General features: G+C 40.3%; 1 protein-coding gene across 2 annotated transcripts in view; it reads right to left on the reverse strand.

Annotated features, from left to right (window-relative positions):
* PRKCE (protein kinase C epsilon) overlaps positions 1-26,913 on the reverse strand; it is a 606,660-nt gene that overhangs the window by 351,020 nt on the left and 228,727 nt on the right. For both annotated transcript variants that reach the window (XM_007523339.3, XM_060187546.1), the window contains exon 2: positions 24,456-24,519. In XM_007523339.3, the coding sequence (XP_007523401.1) occupies positions 24,456-24,519 (64 nt within the window). The remainder of the gene's footprint in view (positions 1-24,455; positions 24,520-26,913) is intronic.

The following is a 26,913-nucleotide window of genomic DNA, read 5'->3' on the forward strand; positions in this document are numbered from 1 at the left end:
TGGTTAACAGAAATGCCTGCTTTACTGTATATTCAGCCACAGCCTTTCTGAATGGAACAGGGTGCTCTGACTCTTTAACAATGAGATACATATGGAGGCCCCTGGAGTCTCCTCTCTTCAAGAAACCCCTCCTGGACATTTGGGTCCCACTTTGTGCTTCTGAGGACAAGGCATCCACTCATCCATTACCTCCTGTGAAGCATATTCTCCCTAAGTGCAGTTAGTTTCATAGGATTTGAGGATTCTCCTCAAAGATCCAGTATCTTCACAGCCACCAAATGCTAAGTACCTACCTGGCCTCACACACTCAAGGGGTCACAGACATTACCTAATCTACTACCACAGTTGGAGAGGAGAATCACCCTTTCCATTTACAGATGAGGAAATCAAGGCTTTCATCTCTTCCAAGTTATACTCCATATGATATGGAATACAAAGTGATGTATTATAACTATTACAGCTATTACCCAAACCTGATCCTTATTTTAGAAACACAGGCAAACACTTTCAGTCCATTTGAGGCTATGAAAAAAAGAAAAGGAGAGAAAAACACTGCACATGCAGCCTAAACACAAGAAAGAAAGAAAGAAAGAAAGAAAGAAAGAAAGAAAGAAAGAAAGAAAGAAAGAAAGAAAGAACGAACCTGGGGAACACCAGGCAGATCATTCTCAGGGAAATATACAAAATGTACAGAACAATCCTGGACATCCTTCTTCATTAAGACTCCCCAGAATTTATTTTTAATGTGTAGAATTTGCTTCAGATTTACAGACTTAGTACACTTTCAGGTTTACAGAAAAGCTAACTGAGAAGTACAAAATTCCCAAATATCCTCTGCCCCCCTACTGTTAATCATATGACTGTGGGAATATTGGTCACAATATCTGATGAACCAAGATTTACATGTTAACTAACACACATACTTTAAATTAGGATTATTCTGTGTGGTATGTTCTCTGGATTTTAACAAATACACACATGTATCTATTATGAGGAGTTTCACTGCTGGGAAAAAAATGGCCTGTGCTCTGTCTGCACATTCCCTCCTTTTCCCCTGGAAACTACTGATTCCAAATAACTGACCAAAGATTATGGAACCAGTAGGTAATTACAGCTCTGTTATCTGATATAAGGCTAATACACAAAAGTCAGTTCCTTTTTTTACCTCATTTAATCTAAATGTGTTCTCAAAAATTTTAAACAAAAGTTATAATGTCTCACTGTTGGCCAGATTTAGTTATGTGTATCAATATTACAATGAAGCAGCATTATTAGAGAACCTAGCAATGGATAAATGAGAAGGTTCAGCTTATATGAAGCCACAAGGGAATATTATGGGTAGCAGCAGAATATCCTGCAAATTGCAAATGGGGAAGCAGTGCTTAGGTGTCTCTCTGCCTATCCATCGCACTAGCCCCTAACCTGTTTAAAAATATAGAATTAGGGGGTCAGGTGATAGCGCAGCAGGTTAAGCACACACAGCGCGAAGCACAAGGACTGGCATAAAGTTCCCGGAATGAGCCCCCGGCTCCCCACCTGCAGGGGAGTTGCTTCACAGGTGGTGAAACAGGTCTGCAGGTGTCTATCTTTCTCTCCTCCTCTCTGTCTTCCCCTCCTCTCTCCATTTCTCTCTGTCCTATCCAACAACAATGACATCAATGACAAGAATAATAACCACAAAAACAATAAAACAAGGACAACAGAAAGGGGGAGAAATGGCCTCCAGGAGCAGTGGATTTGTAGTGCAAGCACCAAGGCACTAACCCTGGAAGAAATAAAATAAAATAAGATAAGATAAAAATAAAATAAAATAAGATAAAATATAAATATAGAATTAAAAACCAGGCTGAGAGGGGGCCGAGTGGTGAAGCACATATTATCCTGTACAAGGACCTGGGTTCTAATCCCCACTTCCCACCTATGGGGGGAGGCTTCATGAGCAGTAAAGCAGGTCTGCTGATGTCTCTCTTTCTCTTTTTACTTCTCTATATTTCTTTCCCCCTCTCAATTTCTCTTTGTTTTATCTAAAAAAAAAATAGAAAGAAAAAACAGCGGAAAAAATGGCCACCTGGAGCAGTGGACTCATAATGCTGGCACCAAGTCCCAGCAGTAACCTTGGTGGTAATAAAAATAAAAAATAATAATAATAAATAAAAACCGGCTGGGGAAGCAACTCAGTAGTATCACACATGCATACCCTGATTTTAGTTCCAGCATCATATTAAAAATGGATTTTTAAATTGAAACACATCAGTACTCCCTAAAGCCACTCAAATATAAATCTAACAGAATATGTACATCATCTATATGAGAAAAGTTATAAATCTCTGATTAAAAAAAATGAAAGTAGAGATAGACTCATCCATTAAATTTAAAATGTAAACTCTCCAACATTTCCTGTTGTCTTATTCCTTCACAATAGTATCTAGTGGAATACTCCCCCTCAACAAAAGCAGCCTCACAAGTGAACAACTCAGGGCCTCCATTCTTGTCTACAATAGGGAAAGAGCTTATGACAGGGTTTCCAAATAAAATACAAATTCATTGCTTAGGATATATAGATCTCAACTACTGCATGGAGCATATTCACACTAAAACATATGAAAAGTCATTTGTATTTTAGCTAGAACTCAAGTCTAAGTGGATTCCTGTGTTTTTTATTTACTGTACTTGATAGCCTCACTCCAAGGCTTCATTGTACTGAGACTTGACACAGGGGCAGTGACAGACCTCTAGATAGATTTAATGTGTGACAATTTTTAAAGTTTTCTCATATCTTTTCTATCCAGCTTTAACTATGTGTCTCAAAGGCAAGCTGGATAAGTAACTCTGTCTTCACTAACCAGATGAGAAAGAAAAAAAAAAAATAGCAGGCCCCAACAATGTTGCCAAAGCCATGCAGGTCAGATTCTCAGCTGACTGTAATCACTCTGTAGTCCACCTGTTCAATTAGCCTAGAGGGGTTCAACCCTGGCTGCAACTTAAAGTCACCCTCCCCAGGGAGCTGCCCAAAGCCCACAGATGCCTGAGACCCACCCCTTATGCTTCTGATGGAGTTGGCTTGGAGTGGGGCCTGAACATTTTGTAAAAAAAAAAAAAAAACACCACCTTTTATAATAGAAAATTTTAAGATGTGTCAAAGTAAACAAGAAAGAACAATGAATTCTGGTACCCACTCAGCATTCACAATTTTCAGCTCATGGCCAATCTCATTTCATATCCCAGTGCTGTCCTATAAGATTTTCTGCTGTGATAGAAATGTTCCACATCTACGCTGTCCAACATGGGAGCTGCCAGCCACGTGTGACTAATGAGCAATTGAAATGCGGCTGGCATCACAGAGGAACTGCATTTTCAGTGCTCAAAAAATTTTTAATTTCCATTTAAATAGCCACAGGTGGCTTGAAGTTACAAATTGGACAATGCAGGTCAGTGCTGTCAGCAATTCCTCCCCCGCCGTGTTGTTTAGAAGCAAACCCCAGACATCATATTATTTCATCCATGTATCAATATCTTTTAAAGCTTTCCAGATGATCCAAATATGCGACCACAGTTGGAAACCAACAATCTGTCAATTAGGTATTCAAGACTGTGACACCCCACTGAATTGAAGGATGAACAGATTTCAAACCTTAAGAACAAGATTCTCAACCTTGAGGGCACATTCAAATGTACCCCTGGACAGTAAAGTTTATCATTTTGGGGACATGGTGTTTTTTTTCTCACCACCATCTCCCATCATTTCTCTATAAGGCCCTTCTGCGATTCATGTAGTTAGAGCTAAGAACCACTGCTTTAAAACCTTGCCATCTGAAGCATATCCACAGACCAGCAGTGTCAGCATCACCTGGTCTGGCTTGAAAAACAGCTTCAAGACTTACCCCAGACCTTCTCAATCAAAATTGACACTTTTACAGGGACTCTAGATGATTTATACACACATCAAAGTTTGAGACACGATACTCTAGAACAATGGTTCTTAAAATGTGACCTTCTAACTACATGCTTCAGATTACCTGGGAATTTAACAGGATGCAAATTCTTGGACTTTATCCTAGACCCACAGAATCAGCAACTCTAGTGAGGGCTCAGTAAATTGAATATGTATTTTCACTGGCCTTCCTGGCAGAATCAGACTACAGACCCACTGCTCTGAAGTCTAAGACTTGTTTCCATTTTGCTCCAAAAGAAGCTGTGATTATAGAGACATTTAATTTCAAAAGAGATTTTTCTTTGTAATCCATGAAATGGGAAAAGAAACTAAGAGTCCTACAGAGGCATTAAAAACAAAGAAAACGGGCGGGGGTGACAGCATAATGGTTATGCAAACAGACTCTCATGCCTGAAGCTCCTAAATCCCAGGTTCAATCCCCCGCACCACCATAAGCCAGAGCTGAGCAGTGCTCTGGTGTTTCTATGTGTGTGTCTCTCTCTGCATCTCTCTCAAAAATAAAAAAAATTAATAAAAAAAAAATTAAAAAAAAAAAACAAAGAAAACAACCCGGGGTCCTAAGAAAAGTACAGGCAAAATAACTGACATTCACACAAATGTCTAAGACATTAAACACATCAGTTGTGTTCAATACATTCTCCTGAAGCAGGCACCCAAGTTTACATTTTAGAAATATTTCTATTATAACATTTTACATCTTTCAAGTGGAAAATAATCAGTTAGAACAGCCTATTGTGTTCAGTATTTCATTCCTAAAAATGTGAAGGAGGGGATAAAAAGAACAAGAAGAAAGATCATACCAGTATGGCATGTGACCATTCTTCAGAGCAATTAAGTCTTGAGCTTTTGAGGTCTTAAATTCTTCTAGAAACTGGAACACAGTTAGGGACCTTCTGTCCTTAAATTGCACACCCAGAATATCCTAATTCTGCAAGCAATGTTAAAGGATCCAAGGATCCCCAGGCCATAGGGTCTGATGTTGGGGATGCCTTTTCTATACAGGCAGAGAACATGCAGACCCCAGGATAAATCCCACCACCACCCCCAGCTTAGTCACAGAGACAGGATCCTCTGAAAATGTGACTACAGGAAGGGCAGCTTTATTGCTGCCATCTCACAGGAGAGGGAATGAAAATCTGGAAAAGTGGGACTAATCTAGATGGTCCAGTGACAGGATTAGTCTTTAAACTTCAGTGGTCTTTCAGCTGCCCATCTTTTTCTCAGAAGGATGCATGGCTGCCTTCACACATCTCCAGGACAGCCAGAGCTTTGTAAATGCACTAATACCCTGGCAGGGCCTGGTATTGTCAAGATAGATTCTAGGACCAATTTTAAACACTTCAAGGGTGAAGATGAGTGTTTCCAGCTTTGTACAGTAAGTAGCAACAGTTAAATTATATAACACTGTGAGTAGATCTAAGATCCTTCGTTTTCCTGAAGAGTCAAGTTCTTCCAAACAAAGCTGCTGGTAAAATCTAGGCTGATGGAGTCAGGGAGTTGTGCAGCGGGTTATGTGTAGGTGGCGCAAAGCACAAGGACCTGCAGAAGGATCCCAGTAAGAGCCACCAGCTCCCCACCTGCAGGGGGGTTGCTTCACAAGTGGTGAAGAAGGTCTGCAGGTGTCTATCTTTCTCTCCCCCTCTCTATCGTCCCCTCCTCTCTCCATTTCTCTCTGTCCTATCTGACAATAATAACATCAACAACAGCAACAACTACAACAATAAAAAAGCAAGGACAACAAAAGGAAATAGTTTGGTTTTTTTTATTTTTTTTTTTTAAATATTTATTTTATTTATTTATTCCCTTTTGCTGCCCTTGTTGTTTTATTGTTGTAGTTATTATTGTTGTTGTCATTGTTGGATAGGACAGAGAGAAATGGAGAGAGGAGGGGAAGACAGAGAGGAGGAGAGAAAGATAGACACCTGCAGACCTGCTTCACCGCCTGTGAAGCGACTCCCCTGCAGGTGGGGAGCCGGGGTTCGAACCGGGATCCTTATGCCGGTCCTTGTGCTTTGCGCCACCTGCGCTTAACCCGCTGCGCTACGGAAATAAATAGTTTTTTAAAAATCTAGGCTGAATGTAATGAATTGTCAGGAAATAGGAAGCACAATTCTGCACAATCACCTTCCAGGATTAGTTTCTTTTCCTTGAAAAGCACAATTATCATTGCTTTCCCTACCCAGATCATTTCCCTGAACCTACCTCTCAACAAAAATGAAAATGCTAGTGCAACAGCACACAAACACAAAGTAACAGGACAAGCTACGAAAGTTAGGCATTTTCCCACAAATTTTCAGCTTTAAAACCACAATACTGTCCCCACCTATTCCCTCCTCCTGTAGTAGGGCCCCAGCAATCTGAGAGGAGCAGACAAGAGCCTGCAAAACTCAGAAAGTGCAATAGAGAATGGAAAAGTTGTTTCTCAGTAGTGACTCTGAACCAGAACACTATGACCCGGGGTAAGATAGTACTTGAGTTTCCAGTGGTGACACAGCCTCTGCTGAGCTGGTCAGAAATGCAGATTCTACAGCCCCAGAGTCTATGAATGAGCATGCTCCACAGGCACATGTATATGTGTGGGTTCAGGCATGTCCATGTGTAAGGATATACCTGTACAAACACACACATGCACACACCCACACCCACCTACATACATACATGCAGACACACACACCCTTGGGTGCAGAACAGAGGTGACTTTGGTAATAAAATTCCTGTCTTAGGTGGAAAGTACTCACAGCCCTTGGCACTGCCACTTTGTTCCCATCAACTTTAATGCACTATGAAAATAGGTTCCCAGCACTGTGATTCTTGGGAACAGGTAACAGAAGTCAGTGAGTTAGAGTATAGTTCCGGAGACATAAGCTAAGGGATCCCTACCCCTCAGACTGGTGATGCCTTCTTCTATACAGAACCATCTTTTCTCCTGATAGTCTGGCAGGAGAGCAATGAACACCACAAAACAAAGGAAAAAAAACACCTAAGATAACTATGCCTGGTGTATATGCTTAAGTTGTATGACCATATACATGTGGTCATTCTACATGGTTTTAGAAACAACTAGATATACCACAAGCAGATCTTGAAGGTCCTAGAATGGGAGGGAGAAGCAGATTATTAAAGGGGAAAGGAAAAAGGTAACATAATGAGGGATTCAGAAGAAAAGATTTTAAGTATTCCTAAGTTCAGGCAAAAATGCCAATGAGTTAAAAGGATATGAGTGAAACAAAAATTCTTTGATACCCCTTCCCTCTTCTCAGAGGTAGGGCTTTTTGTATGTATTCAAATCTAGTGTGTATTTCATTTTTCATGAATGGTATATATACACATATATGCGTGTATATGTATATGCATATATACATATATATTACATTATATCTATCATATACATTTATTGTATATTACATAAAAATGTTATATCCATTTCCAATTTACTGTTTTTACTTAACAAGTTATTTTGAACATCTTATTAATATATAAAAATCAGACCCAAAAGCTTGAAATTATAGCTTTTTCTCCCATTAGTGAGAGGTGCACACAGATCCTTAGCTAATTTCCAATATTTTGTTGTTTCAGATCTGGTGATTGGTTTCTGGATTACCTCTACAGGTTTCCTACTGGGATAAGGCTCCAGTAGAATTTCTGGGTCACATTCCAAAGTTCAAGTGGCACTAACTGAGCAACTACAATGTCTAAGAAAGAGATGAGAAGGAAAAATATATATATTTAATGGCAGTGGTGGTCAACTGACAAACTGATCCCAGGCACCTGACCCCAAGCAGGAAAAGACTATTTACTGCAAAATTAACTAATAATATTTCCATGGTTTCTGTATGTTTTTTACTATTGTATATGCATTTATTTTTATGACAAATACTAAATATGCAACCTAAGATGTCAGTTATGAAATTTTCTGAAGAACAGGCAATTACATAACATATTTAACCCTAGCTAATATACATCATAAATTCCTTCCACTGTCTTCAACACAACCCAGTGTGTGATAAATTATGTGCATAAAAAGACCACCCTGGGGTCAGGTGGTGGTGCACCTGGTTGAGCGCACATGCTACAGTGCACGAGGACCCAGGTTTGAGCACTCAGTCCCCACCTGCAGGGTGAAAGCTTTGCGAGTGGTGAAGCTGGGCTTCACGGGTCTCTCTGTCTCTCAACCTCTCTAGCTCCTCCTCCCCTTTTGATTTCTGGTTTCCTCTAAATAAAGATAAAAAAATAACAGAAGGAAGAATATGGGATGATCTCACTCTCAGGCAAAAGTTGAAAAACAAGATCAGAAGAGAAAACACAAGTAGAACCTGAACTGGAATTGGCGTGTACTGCACCAAAGTAAAAGACTCTGGGGTGGGTCGGGGGGGAAGAATACAGGTCCAGAAAGGATGATAGAGGACCTAATGGGGGTTGTATTGTTATGTGTAAAACTGGGAAATGTTATGCATGAACAAACTACTGTATTTACTGTTGAATTTAAAACATTAATTCCCCCAATAAAGAAATAAAAAAATATATTTAAAAAAAGCACCCCTCAATTTCCAAAGTTATCTCCCAGGGATCATAATGGTTGCCTGCTGAGTTCAGGACCAAATTAATCTCTAGCCTCAAGCCCACCCCCACCCTAATATCAGCCCCTACACAAAAGACCTCAGGCAACAGCTCAGCTTGCAGTTTTCTTAGCAAGAAAGCAAGCAAGAGGAACACAGAATTCATCGCTTGAGTTCTTTCCTAAAAAGTTCTTCTTTCCCAAAATTCTCACTGCTCCCCCTACTCAGACCCTTTTCTCTGCCCCCACCCTTTCATCAAAAGTGAAAGTCTTACTGCAAGAGCACATGAGCCTTGGCATCAAAGATCTGCCTTACTCACTGGTTCCCAGAAAAACACTTGTCTGGGACATGGGTTAAGGAGCAGCCAAGAAGAGGTCATTGATCTCTGTCTCCAGGGCTCAGCGGCTTTGGCATGGGAGGAATCAGGGCTCTCCAGATGTTCCACTGAAGGGCTGGCATGGTGCCAGGAGAGCCCTGTAGATCTACAAAGGGATGCCTGTCCCCCAAATGTGCACCACGTGAAACCAAAAGCTCTCTGCAGAGAGTGCCCACCAAAGAGGGCTGGGCCTCCACAGAGACTTGTGATGTGATCCTCACTCACCCAGGGGCACAGCTGCCACCCAGTTCTGGATCCCAAGCCCCTTCTAACACCTTTCCCCCAGCAGCACAGGGACACATTTTCTCTCAAACCAGCTCCAGTTCCTATAGCAACAATGCAAAAGCCAACAGGGTTTGAGCAAGCACCAAGCCTGACAGTGGGTGCTACAGAAGGGCAGGGAAAACAGCCTGGGAAATTCTGGTCTCATCCTAGAAAACTGCTCTCAGAAGAGTAGAGCCCAGACTACATACATACAGCGTTCAGTTTCCCAGGGCACAACTGACTCTCTCACTCCACCCACCCGCTCTGTATAGCAGAAGACTAAAGACACATTAAACACAATACTATGTCAGTTTGCAAGTAACTCAAACAGGAAGTAAACTCTAAATATGGTATTTGAATGACTATGGTGTGGGGGGGGCTGACAACTAACACCATTGAGTCAGTCATTTACTGGACAAATATTTATGGAGCACCTACTATATGCCAGCCACTACCTAAAATAGCCGAGAACACAGTGATAAATGAGTAAGATGAAGTTTATGTAAGTTCGTGTCTGTTGGAACTTACATTCTGGAGGACCCTATGTGTAATAAGAGAAAATATAAATAAGCAGTAATTTTAAAAGTGCAAAAGAAAAAAAAAAGCTCAACAACAAAAAGTGTTCCCAGGGCATATGTCATAGTACAAAAATGGAGACAGTATGGTAGTGGAAAAAGAAAACTAGACTTAGTATAAAGACATGAATCTAAAAAATAAATATGCAGGGATTGGGAGGAGATAGTTCACCCAGTAGAATGCATAGTTTATCATGCAGGAAGGTCAGAGTTTGAGCCCCCTGGCCACCACATGGTAGATAGTACCATGCACAACAGTGGTCACAATGTGCACAAGCACTATGAGTGGTGATATAGTGGTAGTGGTTTCTTTCTCTCCAAATCTCTCTCTACCTCTCAGACTCTGGCACTATCTTAAAAATAGAAAAAAAAAAAACTGTCAATCAGGAGTGATGAAATCATGTAAGGCACCAGGCACCAGTGAAAACACTGGTGGTATATATATACATATCTCTAATCAGTGCATCATGATTTACAATAAACAAAATACGGAAACAGCAGAATTAGAGGACTGTTTAGTCATGAAAATAAAAATCTTTCATTTGAAACAATATGCACAGACTTTAAAAACAATAATCTGGGTCCACCTGCATATTAGATGTCAGGCACAGGCAAAAACTAGTAAAATCATGGGCCCCTTGGAAGATACTTAAAATAGACCTACTAGCTTTTTCCAAAACAGAGACGCGCCACCCCCCCCATCTTCATCTGCAATATGCTTGCCTTTAGGTTCCTGATTAGTCAACAATTTGTTCTGCTTTATATCTTAACTTTTTTTTTGCCACCACATTCCAGATGTTACCATGATGCCAACCTGACTTCCCTGGGCAGAGAACCCCACCTTGTGTCTTGAAGCCCCACCTCCCCAGATCCCTGCTCCTCTAGGGAAAGAGAGAGAGAGGCTGGGAGTACGAATCGAATCGACCCGTCAAAGCCCATGCTCAGTGGGGAAGCAATTACAGAAGCCAGACCTTCCACCTTCTGCACCCCATAATGACCCTGGGTCCATAATCCCAGAAGGATAAAGAATAGCAAGCTATCAAGGGAAGGGATTGGATATGGAGCTCTGGGGAGTGGGCATTGTGTGGAAATGTGCCCCTCTTATCCTATAGCCTTGTCAATATTTCCATTTTATAAATAAAAATTAAAAAAAGAAAGAAGATTGAACTAAGCTAAGGTAATAAAAGAAAAATGAACAAAAGAAACAAGCAAGTTATTTTCAGGAACAACAAAATATATTTAAAATACTAAAATTCATTACCATATGGATGAAATTCAAAAGTATACCACTGGATGGATCACAAAATAACTTACGTAGGTGATTACTATTTCTTTATTTTTGTAATTTTTCATCATTCTATTAGGGGAGAGGGAGGCATAGACAGAGAGAGAGAAAAAGAGAGACACCTTCAGACCTGCTTCACCACTTGTAAAGCTTCCCTGTTCCAAGTGGGGAGTGAGGGCTTGAATCTAGGTCCTTTTTCATTAGTAATATGTACACTCAGTCAGGTGAGCCACTACCTGACCCTTCTCTATTTCTGTGATTTTTATTATTATGTATTCAACAGTGGTTTACAAAATTATAAGATTTCATGGGTATAGTTTCTCTTTACACACACACACACACACACACACACACACACACACACACACGTGTAAAGTCTGTTTCAGTTATCTATATTCCACACATGAAAGAAACCATCATTGAATATAGTCATTCTGAGAACCTTACTTTAAACTCTGCTTCATCAACTCCTAATTCCAGTTTATTTAGCTTCTAATTCTTTTTTATTTTAATTTATAAAAAGGAAACACTGACAAAACCGTAGGATAAGAGGGCTACAACTCCACACAATTCCCACAACCATTCCCTCTCCCCTCCCCTGATAGCCTTCATCCTGTAGTTTTCTTTCACCTCTTATTTCATTTAGCATAGTTACCTCAGATTCCAAATAAAGCTAAACAGTAGGTAGAACAATACAATGTGTTACTTAAGAAAGACATTTAAATAGGGAGTAAATATAATTTAAAAGTACAAAAAATTACAAAACTCATAACAGAGGTTACATTTGAAAAGGGTAAAGATTAGACCAGTGAAGAGTCTTCAGGACTACAAGGACACCAGAAATACTCTTTTTCTTAATCTGAAACACAGGTATTTGTAAGTGTAAATATAAAAGATAATATACTGTCAAACCAATAGTAGGAGAAAGGAGGGGGAATAAAGCTAACTTAAATCAATGCTACGTGGCAGGCTGATTTAAGGGAAATAAATCACAGAGAGTACTTTCTCCTAAAGTCAAACAAATTCTCATATCTCCCCTTCTCCCCTCCCCTCTCAATTTCTGTCTGTCCTATTAAAACAAAAAAAGGGAGTCAGGCGGTGGCGCAGCGGGTTAAGAGCACGTGGCGCAAATCGCCAGGACCTGCGTAAGGATCCCAGTTCGAGTCCCCGGCTCCCCACCTGCAGCAGAGTCGCTTCACAAGCGGTGAAGCACGTCTGTAGGTGTCTGTTTTTCTCTCCTCCTCTATGTCTTCCCTCCTCTCTCCATTTCTCTCTGTCCTATCCAAAAACAACGACATTAATAACCACAACAATGTTAAACAACAAGGGCAACAAAAAGGAAAATAAATAAATAAATAAAAACTTACTTTATTAAAAAAAAAAAAAGTTGGTTGTATTAGGTGGATTTAGGGGTCACAAGGGCCATCAGCAGAGTGGCTGAAACCCTTCAGACAGACTTTACCTGCTAATTACAGAGGCCCATCCAGCTGCTTGACCTCTTCCTGGCTATAATTATGGCCCTTGCAGCCACTATACTGCCTGGCCAACTAAAAACATCTACCTCTGCCTGAGAGGGCCCTGACTTGTATATGTTTTTAATTTTTAAAAATAAACCAGTTTCTCTCTGATTTAATGTGAATTTTCTATATTGTATGAGGTTTGTTGTTGAGGTCAATTCACAGGCGGCAAAGCAGGACTGCAGGTGTCTGTCTCTCCCTGTCTCTATCTTCCCCTTCTCTCTTGATTTCTCTCTGTTCTAACCAACAACAACAACAGCCAAAAAACCAATAACAATAAAAACAACAACAAGGGCAACAAAAATGGGGAAAAAAATTGGCCTCCAGGAGCAGAGGATTCATGGTGCAGGCACCAAGCCCCAACAATAACCCTGGAAGAAAAAAATAAAAGGACCTATCAACCCTAATGACAAGATATATATATGTGTGTGTGTGTATGTGTGTGTGTGTGTGTGTGTGTATGCCTAAGAGGGACCTGCTTTGTATATGTTTTTAATTTTTAAAAAATAAACCAGTTTCTCTCTGATTTAATGTTAATTTTCTATATTGTATGAGGTTTTTTGTTGTTCTTGTTTGTTTTGCACGATTCCTGTGCCTTAGAAAGTGAACAAATGAGAATTTGTTTGACTTTAGGAGAAAGTACTCTCCGTGATTTGTTTCCCTTAAACCAACCTGCTCCCTTAGCATTAATTTAATTACCCCCACTATTGGTTTGATAATATATTATCGTGTGTGTGTGTGTGTGTGTGTGTGTGTGTGTATGTATAAAACTAGGGCAGGCAGGCAGGACTCTAATTATAGAAATAATATATGAGTACATGATATATTGTTTCAAAAGATGATATATCAAATCAAAAGACACGGGTGTGTGGGAGCAAACACAGTGTCTGAAACAGCAGGTAAAGGTGGGCAGGCTGACATGGGAAGGCCTCCAGGAGGGAATAAATTTGAAATCCAATTATGAAACCCTAGAAGAATAGTTGAATGAAAGGAAGTTACAAGAGATTATAATAGGGACATAGTGTATGCAGAGGCTCTGAGGTGGCCTCAGAAAACCTCTAAGAAGTACCAGGCACAGAAGTCTTAAGCATGCAGGCCCATGCCCACTGGTGAAACTGATTGTACACTGAAATATGAAACAACTGATTATACAAAGCAATATCAGTCCAAACACCTTATTTATCTCAATACTTTCCTTTTAAAGTGACACTTTTTTCTTTTAGTTCATTTAGTCACACACTCATTTATCCAACAAATAAAAAATTATACCCTGGCAGTGTACCCAACACCTACTCTAAAGCTCCCTCTGTGTTTTCACATCCATAAAAGTCAGGTGCAACTTGCCCACATCAGAGGAGAACCAAGTAATGGTACGTTCTAGCCAAGATCCCTGGGTGACTTATTTTAATTAAAACCCTAGGAATCAGGAGAAAATTAGCACAGTGGGATCAAATTCAAGCACCACTCAATACTTGTGGATATTTATAGAAAAGCAAACACACCCCCTCCTCGCACCCAAATCCAATATCCTGACTAGTTGCTTTTCATTTCCTTCATATAAATTGGTGCTTGTCTCCAATCTGAAGAACACACATGCTATCATGCCTTTCAACGTCCTGTACAAGACTGGGCTACCAAGGCCTGGCCTTTGCCCACCTCCTTTAAAATAACAGTGTACTGTCTGCATCCCTTTCCCAGAATAAAGAAGAATGGGAAAGGAAGAAAAGTAAACAGTAAAGCAGTCAAAGGTATTGGTTTTTAGATGTTTTAAATGGCTGGTAGTTGAGGGAGACAGTAGATTTCTCTCTTAATTTTCAATCATTCAACAACTGGCATCTTCTCAGCATGGTTCAGAGGGAAAATTGCAAAACCTTTTGCTTCTCTAAGCATTTTTCAAGGGACCAGCAGTGTGGGGATATCCTGAGAGACAGAAAGGTAGTACCACAAGCTCCCTGTCAGGCCCGCTGAGTCAGGATTCAGGTGATTCACAACCTTCAACTCTTCAAGCTTTGCTTTCCTTTGTAAAGCAGTAATGATAAAACCTAGCTGGCAGATCCACTTAGGCTTAAATAAAATATTATCTGTACAAAGATTAGGCTTAAAATCTCTTGTTCCTTCTTGATTTACTATTCCAGATGCCTGACTGTGTGCAAACTTCTGACTTGGACTCTGAATTATTTGAATAAGATGGACCTTTAATTCCACCCCTTGCCAACTACTAAAGAGATCACCAAGTCCCAAGAAGAACAGATGACTTGATGCTACAGGACCCAGCTTGATTTGAAGCAGCGATAGTAAAATTAAAAAATAAAAAAAACTAGATAAATAAAAGGCTTGAAAATAAATTTTTTGTTTATACTATCCACTGTTGTGTCTTTAGTACTGAAAAGGTTAAATGACCTAGGTGCTCAAGAGCTATTTAATGAAAAAATATGTAAGCAAGCACATTCCTGAAAAGTTCAACTTTTGGCATGTCAAGTCCTAGTCCTCTTTTAGTACTACTATTTACTATTAGATAGAGACAGGGAGAAATTCAGAAAGGATGAGGAGATGGAGGGAGGGAGAGAGGGAGAGACACCTGTAGCACTGCTTCACCACTCATGAAGCTTTGCCCCTGAAGGTAGGAACCAAGGGTTTACTCCTGGGTCCTGGCACACTGTAATATGTGCACTTAACCACCTGGTTCCTAGTCCTCATTAGCATATGGCTGAATGAATCTTCAATGGATAGTGGTTTTACTTCCTCAACCAAGGAAAGGAACTGCTGGTATCTGTCTTTCAGGTGCAAGTAATGAGCAAGTGGAAGTGCTACTGGTTATCATTTACTGACTTCCTACTCAAGAGAGATCCCCTGAGCAAAGCGAGTCTTCTGTGGTTCCACTACACTTGCCTCTATCAACAGCCACCCAAAGGCTACAAGTGTGAAGGTACCTGAGGGGAGGGGCCTTGTCCATTAGCTCTACACTCCCAGGGCACAGCATATCTTAGATATGCAAATAAATAAGACTTCGAGTTTAAAAAAAAGTGGGGGTCAGGCGTTAGCACAGTGGGTTAAGCGCACATGACACTAAGCGCAAGGACTGGCGTAAGGATCCTAGTTTAAGCCCCCGAGCCCCCACCTGCAGGGGGTTGGCTTCACAGGAGGTGAAGCAGGTGTCTATCTTTCTCTCTCCCTCTCTGTCTTCCCCTCCTCTCTCCATTTCTCTCTGTCCTATCCAACAACAATGACATCAATAACAACAATAATAATAACCACAACAATGATAAAACAAGGGCTAAAAAAGGGGGAGAAATAGCCTCCAGGAGCAGTGGATTCATGGTACAGGCAACAAGCCCCATCAATAACCCTGAAGGCAAAAAAAAAAAAAAGTGAAGGTGGAAAGGAAAACCGACCAAGTGATTCAGAGACGTGCACACACGTTTACAGGTTCCCAAAAGCTCACACCAAATGTTTATCATATACAGAGAGGCTGGGAGTATGGACTGACCTGCCAACATGCATGTCCAGCAGAGAAGCAATTACAGAAGCCAGATGTCCCACCTTCTGCACCCAATAATGATCCTGGGTCCATACTCCCAGAGGGATAAAGAATAGGGAAGCTTCCAGTGGAGGGGATAGGATGCAGAACTCTCATAGTGGGAATTGTGTGGAATTGTACCCCTCTTATCCTACAATCTTGACAATTATTATTAAATAAATTAAAAATATAAATGTATAAGGGAAAATTTATCATAAAGGAGAAATAGAAAAGCTATCAGTAGCTCAAAAATGATACAAAATTGATTGTGAAATCTCTTGGCAACCAAGCAAGGTTATATAACTATGTCTAGCCAGTAACATCTGAACGAGGGCAGTATATGTTACTTCCAGAGACAGGCAAGAACTGATAAACCATCTCTACTTGCCCTTTTATGCTGTATAGCTCCCTTGGAAGTCATATGGTGAAATGATAGTATCAGAAGACAGAGGGTGATTTGACTTCTGAGTCACCATAGAAAAGAAAATTCTCGTTGATTCACATCTGCCTGGGGGATTAGTTGAAACAACTGACAATTCAAGCTGTTGCAGTTTGTCATGTGTGGGGTGTCAGGTTTGAGCCCAGACACCACATGGGGACACAACACTGGGGGAAGCTCCATGAACAGTGACGTGGTGTTGTGGTGTCTCTCCTACTCTCTTTCCAAAATAATGAGAATGAAAAGGTTGAAGTGGTGGGATTATGCAAATGCAGGGTTGTGGTAACACATTAAAAAAAAGTCTTATTAAAATCATTCCACCTTTTGCTTTATTTTGAAAAATATAGTTTAAAGAAGATGCATTAATAACAACAAGGGTGGGGAGAAAAAATATATTTTCCAATACTCTAGCCTTACTCTTAGATTATATTATTGCTCTTTGTGCATTATGAATTTTCATGCTTTTATTCATTCTAGTCAATAGATTTCAAATGGATTGTTCAAGGTTATGCGTGTAGGTTAACTAGCTTATATTTTTGTACAAAAATGAATGTTCTGTTCCTTTGGAGTATTTCACAAAATGGTATAAATATTGTCACCCTAGTGTTAAACGTATATGTCTTTAAAAAGGAATCAGATGGATATGCAACCACTGATCAAGTACATTCAAACTAAAAAAAAAAAAAAAAAAGGAGTGAACACATAAATATTGCACACCAAAAAAGAAAATTGATTGTGAAAATGTGAAAGTTTCAACAAAGCTAAGTAATAAGGAAAATCAATGTATCTGTCAGCACTGGCTAATTTCAACTAAATAAAAGAATAAAGTAATTGGTTGTGAAAGACAACTCTTTAAATCAGGTTAGATGAATGGAAATACCCTTTTTTGTTAAGCTAAATCATGAGGACATCAACAAGTGTTAATGATCAAATTACAGGCCTTCTGACCCAGTATGAGCTGAGCTGCAAGCATGAATTTCCCAAAACAATCTTCTTTATAAGACACAGAAAGAGTATATGGCAAGACAACAGAGGCAGAACCAGAGACCATGCCAGGAAGCAGGCAGCTCACTTCTTGACTAGGGCTCTATTGTAAAACTAGCCTTCCTATAAACTTATTTTTTAAACGAGGTTATTCCTTCTTCAATTACTTCATTAGTACGATAGGCACACAAGTCAATAGAAAAAACACATTTGTGTTCTAGTAATGGCAGAGAGGAAGGAGGCTTTGGTAGAGCTCCTCAAGAGCTCTGTTCTCCAAGCACTCAGGATTCAATTCTGTTTTTCATTTGCTAATGGTTGGCATTTGCTGTTGTTAACTGCGATGACTCATTTCAGAGGAACTGCTGGGCACCTATTTAGAAGGAAATGAGGGTTTCTTGACTTATTTCTCATCAAGAATTCTAGCTTCATCTCTTGTGACATTATAATGTCATAAAGGGTTGATACTGTTTTCAAGCTGATTCCCCTTGTCTCATCTGGTGCATATGTTCACTTCTAGGAACAAGAAATTATTCCATCAGATATCTAAGGACTAAGTGACCTGCTCGTTAGTTTGCAATTATCAATAGCAATTAGTTTTACTGTTGGGGCAGGGGTGGGGGAGGGTGGTAGTTAACATGGAGCAATACCTCACAATTCTTTGAATTTCTGGATTCTGCTATTTTCAAACATAACAATCATTTAAGTCATTTCACCTTCTTATTATCATTGCATGAAAATTTATGAGTGCAACAATGATTTGTTTTTTAGAAGCTCTTAGAGAACACAAATTGCACATACTTAATTTATCATGTTTTTCAGAGTTATTTAGTTTCAAAGCTATTTGATGATGACATGACTCTTTGTTCAGAATAGCCTCCCCACTTTTTTCTCGCCAATTCAGTATAACTATCTTTTCCTTTTCAGTTCAAACCTTACTTCTTTTTGTGGTTTTTCTGGGTTATCATACCTTTAATTTACTCACATTTGGAAAACTCCTAGTATGACCCAATTAAGTACCTAATGTGATACTACATTGCATTACTTATATTTTGTCCTACAGGTCTTAAAGTCCTAATTCAATTGCAAGTTCTTTGAAGAAAAGATGTTGCTTCCTACTTCTTACGAATATCATAACTAGTTTCCACACTTCCCTCCCTACTTCTCAATTATTCAAACCCAGTATGGGCACCTAGCTAAACATGTTTGTTAAAGTGCATCGATGGCTATTGTTTACTTAAACTAAATGGTTCCTTTCAACAATCTGATAATCAGAAGGCATAAAAATATAGAATTCAGACATTCCAGAGGCAAGGATATGGAGTAGCAGCAGCTGCAGTTTGCTCTCCCCAGCAACTAGGACAAGCAATGATAAACACCTGAAAATTCAACAATTTATGAACAAGATGTTTTTTTTAAAAAAAAAAAAAAACTTACCAAGCCGCAGGTGAATGCAAACACCTGTGGCTCATGGACAGAAGGGGGCTGAGGGAGAGACTCATGGGATTTAAAAAAAACATACTCATGACAAAGCAGGACATTAATAGTCTGGAGTCTATGCCCATCTATATCTAATGAATATTTTTTAAATGCAGAAAAGAATTAAGATTTCTAAACTATCCCTTCCCATAAGGTGGTAGGATTTGATTGCTTTAGTCTAAAGAAGAGAGGTATAACAACTATCTTTAAATACATGGAGGAATTTTATTCAGGGACTATGAATTTGCAGTTTTCACTGAGCAAAAAGAGCAGAAGCTCAAGCTCTGATAGGTAGTTTCTGACATTAAGGACACAGGAAAAGTAGTGAATATCCTTTGGGAAATTAGTTCATTGGGGGAAGGGGAGAGGGAGAAGGAAAGAAAATGGGTGAGGATAAGAGAGAAGTTGGGCAAAACTAGCTAAGTTTGAACTCTGGTAGAGAGCAATCTCATAATCCATGAGATCTATTACTCTACACTGTATCTCTATCACCTTACACTGTCCTTGGATCTTTCATCCAAGTCATGCTCAAGAGTTAGAAACCTGACCTCAACAGATAGGGTGATGTGTATATAAATTCTTGGCCTATGCCTACAGCTCTAGGGTGACTGAATAGCAAGAGCGCCACAGAGGAAATAGACCCAATGTGTCCTGCACTGAAAAGAAAGGACACTTTGGTTGTGATTGAGGTGGGCTAGCACATATTTTGCAGTGATGTTATGTTATGACCCATAAAACAGCAACAGTCTTAGGCCACAACATTTGCACAAGATCAATTTTAAAAAGAAAATAAATCTACCTTCAAACTGCTTTCCTGAAGGCCCTGCATGCAGCTCCTGCTGGACACTGGCTTACAGTTTTTGCATGTGTCCCTGCTCAAGAGATCTCCTAGGCCTTCAGATATGTACCAGCTTCGTCTCTATGTGAGAGGACTACACCAAGACCCTGTTCTGATAGTAGTCCTGTCAGAGTATCTTTCAAAGAGTCCACGATGCATACTTGTGACTAAGAAATCTAAAGCTCTGAACTAGTGAGGACTAGTGTTAGGGCTGATGACACCTGTCCTCTTTCAACTCTACAAGCTGCAGGCATCTCTAGCATCTGGCTACAGAATGATGTGTATCCTGCTCCTAAATCCTCTCACCTTCTGCTTCTAAAATTAGCAATCACCCTAGAACCAGGTTTAACTGCATCATTTGTGATGTCTGTGGTGTAAAAATTATTCAAATTACTCTATACCTTCTGCATTTTACTGAAGAAAAAGTTTGGAAATCCAAACATAGCTGTGAGGCCTACTTCTTGCTATTTCTATTGTCAATTGCAATTCTGAAGAACTCAGTTAATAGGAAACTTGGATGGAAGTCAGGAGAGGAGGAAGAGTCTAGAATCCCCAGGTCAGACCCTGACTTCCCTTCCTCTAGAAGCCTGCAAATTATGGTACTCTGACATCTTATTATACAGACAGTATGCAAATGACATCATAAATAAGGGAGAATTACTTGCTAATGTGCACAGCAGAAAAATAACGTACAGATTTGAGAATGACATCACTATAGTTTGTTAGCAGGGCTAATTATGCTTTGACATAAGTATATGGGGAGTATGAAGTGCCATGTACACCAAGAAGTCTGGTGAGTATTATTCAAAGTAAATGTAATCCCTACGAGGCTGTTGAGATTGAAGGATTACAGATGAATATTCCTAGGTTTGTTCTTTGAGATAATACAGGTAAAGCATCTGATTCAGTACCTGCCTTTTAAAAGAGCCCATTTCTTTTACCCTTTTCCACCTGTTAAGGACATTACTCAGCACTCATCCATGAACTGCAACAGATGACTATTGAAGTTATACCAAAGAGTAAAATTGCATTACCAGAAATGACCCTCCTTGTCATGCAACCTGACCCTTTCTATCTGAGGTTAGGTTGCCTGGTTTAGCTAAAGCACACACCAGTCAAATGCCATTATAATGAGCTGCACAGGACATGCAAGCATTGGAATTTTATTGGACAGTAAGAATCCCATTAGCTCTATCTCTAGCAGACATAAATGTCCAGGATTCCAACAATGTGTTAAGAAGCAAAAAGATTTTTTGGCACATCCCTGGAGAGTGTATCACATGGTTCAACCCCCACATCTTTCTCTGAGTTTCCTTCATATGTACTGTAAAGTGTGTGCAATTTCTATGAATATATTTTTCCATTCATGAGACTGAAACACTTGAGATAGGGAAGTGAAAGGGATGCTTGATGGCAGAATAATGGAATGGTGAAAACATCAGCAAAACCTTCTCACCTTCTGACAATTTCATTAAAGAGAATTACATTAATTAATTGCATTAATTAATTAATGTAATTAATTAATTACATTAAGAGAATTACATTAGACAATTTCATTAAAGAGAATTCAGACAATCTGTGACTGCCTGTGGTCTAGCTGTGATGCTGTGTTTCCCCCCAGGTCCCTCTCTGACAATCTAGGCACTCAACCTCAGCTCCCCACCCCACTTTCAACCTTTCCAAAATCAAAGCTACTGCCAGAGTGTAACAAGATGAGCTTCTAGGAAAGGCTCACTGGAGTACCAGAAAGTAGATTATAAATCCAGAAACAGCAAGGAAAAAAGAGAGAGAGAGAGAGCAGAAAGATTCCTCCTCAGAGCAACACATGCTTGCACTTTACAGAGTCTAAATGCTGGCATGTGTCAGCATTTCTGAAGTAAACTCTATTTTGTCTAGATAAAATAGATAAACAAGTAGACTAAGAATTCAGACCAATGAAAATTGCTTTGGCCATTCACATGCAATAAGCCATAAAGCAAAGAGGAAGAAAAATCAATTGCTTCTGATGTAGTCATTCATGTACCCATATCCTTTCCCTTTAATGTAATAAAAGGATGTCTTCTGTAATACTGCAAATCATTAATCTTTTCAAAGAAAGAAAGTAACCTAAGTGTTCTATTAGTTGTCTTGATACAGGAGATATTTATTTAATTATCTCACTGAAATATAGGTTACACAAGGGAAAAAAAAAAGGTGGTTGAGGAGTTTGTACCAGTGTGTACAATTAGGGAACTACTGAAATACTTTGAAGTGAGATGAATTTGTTTTACTGTAGTGGCAGGGGATGAACTCAGGGCTATATGTATGGTGTGCTACTGCTGAGGGATCTCCAAGCCCAAGTCTCTACTTATGTGTGTGTAAAAGAGGAAAGAGGGAGAGAGAGAGGAGAGCACCACTGCTCACACCTAGGGTCTCAATCTCAAGTCCACTCTACCAAATGAGCTCTCTCTCAAGCAAATTTGAAACCACATTCATTTTTTTTTTTTTTTTGCCTCCAGAGTTATCACTGGAGCTTAGTGTCCATACTACAAATGTACTGCTCCTGCCCACCCCCAAAGAAGAGGGGAGGAGGAGAAAGAGAGGGAGCAAGAAAGAGACACCAGCAGACCCTTCACCTTCACTGCTTGCGCAGCATCCCTACTTCAGGTGGGGAGTGAAGGCTCGAACTCAGATCCTTGTGCAGGTCCTTAGGCTTCATAATATGTGTACCTAACTGAGTGCACATTGCCCAGCCCTCCACATTCCACATTTAAGGAAATGAAAACCTCCACCTTACTGGGTACTTTATTTCTTAATTTGGGTGGTGGGTACACGGATGCCCATTTTATTATCGTTCTGTGCATCTTCAAATATTTCACACTAAAGACTGTTAAATCTGCAAATCTTCTACATCAGATTCTGTTCTGAGTTATGCACAACTGACAGCAGAGGAGGAGAGTTGTAAATGCCAAAGAGCAGGAAATGTGAGACCTACTTTCAAAGGATGTTTTAAACCTGCTTTAAAGGATGTTTTAAACCTGTGCTGAATAACTTGAGATTAAAGGAGAACTGAATTCTATTATAGGAGCTCCATATACACACAATTGTTGAGTTATTTTGTATACTTGTTGAAATAGGGTTTCCCCTCATGCATCACTATTAAGCACATTCCTTGGCCAACTCCCTTGAAGCTGCTCTCCTGAAACTTAAACTAATGTCCCCTATACTAAGGGAGAAGCTCTGGGGTTGTGTCTGGAATCCCTGGTACTTTGGAGAGATGGTATGAAAGGATCAAGTCTTCCATCCAGGGGCTGAAGGAGCTCAAAGTCTCTCTTTCCCTTTGGGATACAATCCTCAATTGCTATGCTTTATTTTTTATCACCAAGAGGAACATCTTTTGATCTTTCTGCAAAGACATGAAAGTCAACTCTCCGCCACCCCCAAACACAGATAAAAGAGGAAAGAAAAGATGGGTCCAGAATTCCAATACTGGGTGGAGGGTAGATAGCATAATGGTTATGCAAACAGACTTTCATGCCTGAGGCTCCAAAGTCCCAGGGTCAATCCCCCGCACCACCATAAGCCAGAGCTGAACAGTGCTCTGGTTAAAAAATAAAATAACATAAAATAAAGTAAAATAAAATAAAATAAAATAAACAGAATTCCAATTCTAATTCTCAACCTTCTCCAGAAATATTAAACCTATTCCTGCTCAAGTCTGCTACAATCACCCTATTCCTACCTGGACATTTTATTGTCTAGTGTTCCCTTTGACCCCTACTGCTCAAGTCTCATCACCCAGAAATTCCTTAAAGTTACAGAAAACAGAGATATAATAGGAAGAAGAGGGTGCAGGTGACAAGACAGCTCACTTGGAAAGTACACTTGCTTGGTCACTGGCATAAAACAGGTTTGTGTCTGGCCCCCATAGCACTGAAGGGATTTTGGTGCTAAAGTGTCTTTGTCTCTGGTTTTTTTATCTGAAAAACTTCCTGGAGCAGTGAAGGGAGGGGGAGAGTCATGAATGGAAGATGGTGTAAAGGAAGAAAGAGGGAGATAGGGAGAGGGTGAAGAAAGAAAGAGAAAGAAAGGGAGGCAGGGAGGGAGGAAGAAAGGAAGGAAGGAGGTAGTGCATAAGAAGAAAGTAGGGCTACCTGACTATCAGAGAACTGTGTCCTGTCTAATCAGCTACCAGGGAGCAGCTGTTTTCTTATCCCATTATTTCTTTGTTAGAGCAGGAATTGTGTTAACATATGAAATGAGTAAAAACAAAGCAATACTTCTATAACATCTCTAAAAGATTCTGAAATTTGACTCCTTATTTAGTTTATTTCATTTCTGAATACCATTAAACCAACTGGTTTTACACACACACACACACACACACACCCTCTCAAGAGGCTCCAAGGACACCGGCCTCCACTGCAGCCTACCCTGCACACTGAAGGCAGGAATGCCTGCTTCACAGGTCTCCCTCAGTAAGTCAAGACCTTCCCTCTATTCCACCACAGTTAACAGATGGCTGGTCCCTTTTGATACACAGGCATAAGGAGCATCTTCATAATAACCTTTTCCTTTAAAATGTGCCAATTAATTAAATGTCACTGCAATATGTCCCAGTCAATAAGGGGAAGGAGGAGACCAGGAGACAAAGGGTCAATGGAAGCAAACAAAAATGTGAAGTCACACTCTCCTACCTTCACCTGAGGACCCTGAGAGATCGATGATCACATATACTCTTCCTTCTGGCTCCAGATCAATCTGCAATTTAAGAAAACAACAATGAGACTGTTAGTGTGCAGCCAGAGAATTTCCTGACATTTCCACCCCAAAATGCTAAGATCTAGAGTGACAACCCCTCTCAATTCATCAGGCTACAATGGATCAAGTGCCAGGTGGGTTACAAATGCAGGAGAGTCAGCAGGCATGGCCAGCAGCAGTGCTGGAGTGTCTGATCAAACCTACAAAAAAACGCTTCCCAAGCTTCTCTACTGGACCACTTCTGCACCACAAGAGAAAAATTGGCACAGATGACATTGGAGGGGGGCATTGCACAAAATATGTGGAGAAAATAACAGGGAGATAGTTTTGGCTGTGGTGAGCAGGTGGACAGAGCATGTTGCCTCTATCACTTAGTGGGTGGATGTAAGGTACTCGATTCAACATTTTACAGCAAGTGGGACAGTGTCTACAACAAGGAACTATCCAGCCCCAAATGCCAACAGTCTCAAGGTTGAGAACCTGTTATTCCATTTTACAGATGAGGAAATGGGCAATGCTAAAATTCAATATTAAAACTGTCTAAAGAAGTCCATATTCTTCACACAAACTGCCCACAGGGGAAATAAGAAAAGCACAAGACACTATTCCTGTTCTAGGAGTGATTACACTCTCATTGGAAAGTTGAAAAACACATCAGTGCTGAACTCATTAATGGCGAGGCACAGAGGAAAACTGATAAAGTGCCTGGTGATCCTGAAATCAATGCGAAAGAGCAATCTCAGAAGACTTTATGAAGGCAAGAAAGGGAAAACATTCAAATGAAAGAAGAATATCTGCAAAGGTTGAGAATGAGTGTGGTGCTTGTGCAAGGCTGAAGCTCTCCACGCCTCACCCAACACATTTTGCAAACCCTAGATTCTACTGGGGTTGTACGAAAAAATCAATACCACGAAATCCCTTCCACCACTGCCCTAACATCCTTCTCCCTCACCTCCAAATTGAGCTTGTTGCTTCTGTACAGAAGGTACAGAAGGCTCTGGGAGCTAAAACACCTTGCAAGGTCTGAAGTACCCTTATAGAAACTGGGCTCACAGTGACAGAGTAGGGACTCCAGAAAGCCTGGATCACTGAGTACCCCAAAGCCTATCCCTGCCTCCACAATCCCATCTGTCTGAGTAGAACGTCAGTTGGCTAATTTATGCCCGGCTGGTTTCCCCAGCAAGCTGTGAATATCTACCACTTCCTCGGAGAAGAAACTTAGTAACTACTACTTAGGAATGGTCAGTCTAGTGAACACCTTCTCCTCCTTCAAAGTCCAAGTCAAGTATAGCCTCTCCAGATGTTCTCAGTTAGAATTAATTACCCCTTTATTTGCATCCCAAAGTATATACCCGTATCTTTGCCACAGTTCCTATTAAACTGTAATGCATTGCCCATATGTCTGTCTCTTCTGCTAAACAGAATATCATACTCATATTTGCATCCCTGCTTAGCTCACTGTATATTAATCAAGAGGTAACCACTAAACTCTGTGGAGGTGGGAAAAGGCTTTTGGAATTCCCAGTGCCATTTCTGGCATCGCTCACCCTCCAAATCCCCCCTCAACAGGAAGCAAGGTGATCACACTAAGATGAAAGAAAACAGATGGGAGTAAGAAGTAGTACTGTGAACAGACTTACTTGCCTATGAGGTGAAGAATACTCACTGGGTCACTACCCCCTGCATTTCACTCCACCCATCACCCAAGCTCTGGAGACACTCTCAATTCCCACCTGATTTCAGAGTCAGCCTTTAGTAGCCAACAGCACTTACGGTTTCCTTCAATATTTCACTTCCATCAACAGTGAATATCAATGCTCAATTGTGGCAGCCCCTGTGAGTACTCCTGGTATTCAGGGGAGATAATGTGGGAATGCAGGGAGCTCTGAGAAGAGCCTCATAGGAGCTGCCCACCTGAGTTTAGGGTTTGAGCCTGGAATTCAGATGAGAACCAGGTAACACAAGATGACTGTCCCCATCATATCCACCCCAATGTACCATGATTTTAGGTTTCTGGGTAAAGAGAAAGTTCTACAGAGCCCTTATCACTGTAACTGCCCCATTCCCTGCCCCCCAGCCACAAGCAGAACCTGCACTGAATTACAAACAGGAAAACCAACAGTCAACTCCACTGAGTGGAGCCAAACCAGACTCTTGTCTTTGTCACAGTTCAAAATATCAGAGGGGCCCCTTGTCCAAAAGCATGGAATTTAAATAATGTATGGTTTTCAGAGATTAGATCATCGCTATTAAATCCCACTGGCAAAGTGAAACACTTTCTCATATCCTCCAAGACAAAAATTTCCCACAACTGAGAGCTTCACTGGCAAAGCACAATGCTATCTGTGAAAAGCAGGGAAGGAGGCAGCACAGGAATGAGATGGGCCGTGAGGC

This window comes from Erinaceus europaeus, chromosome 3 (genome assembly GCF_950295315.1).
Source record: "Erinaceus europaeus chromosome 3, mEriEur2.1, whole genome shotgun sequence".
In the NCBI taxonomy this organism is placed as follows: domain Eukaryota; kingdom Metazoa; phylum Chordata; class Mammalia; order Eulipotyphla; family Erinaceidae; genus Erinaceus; species Erinaceus europaeus.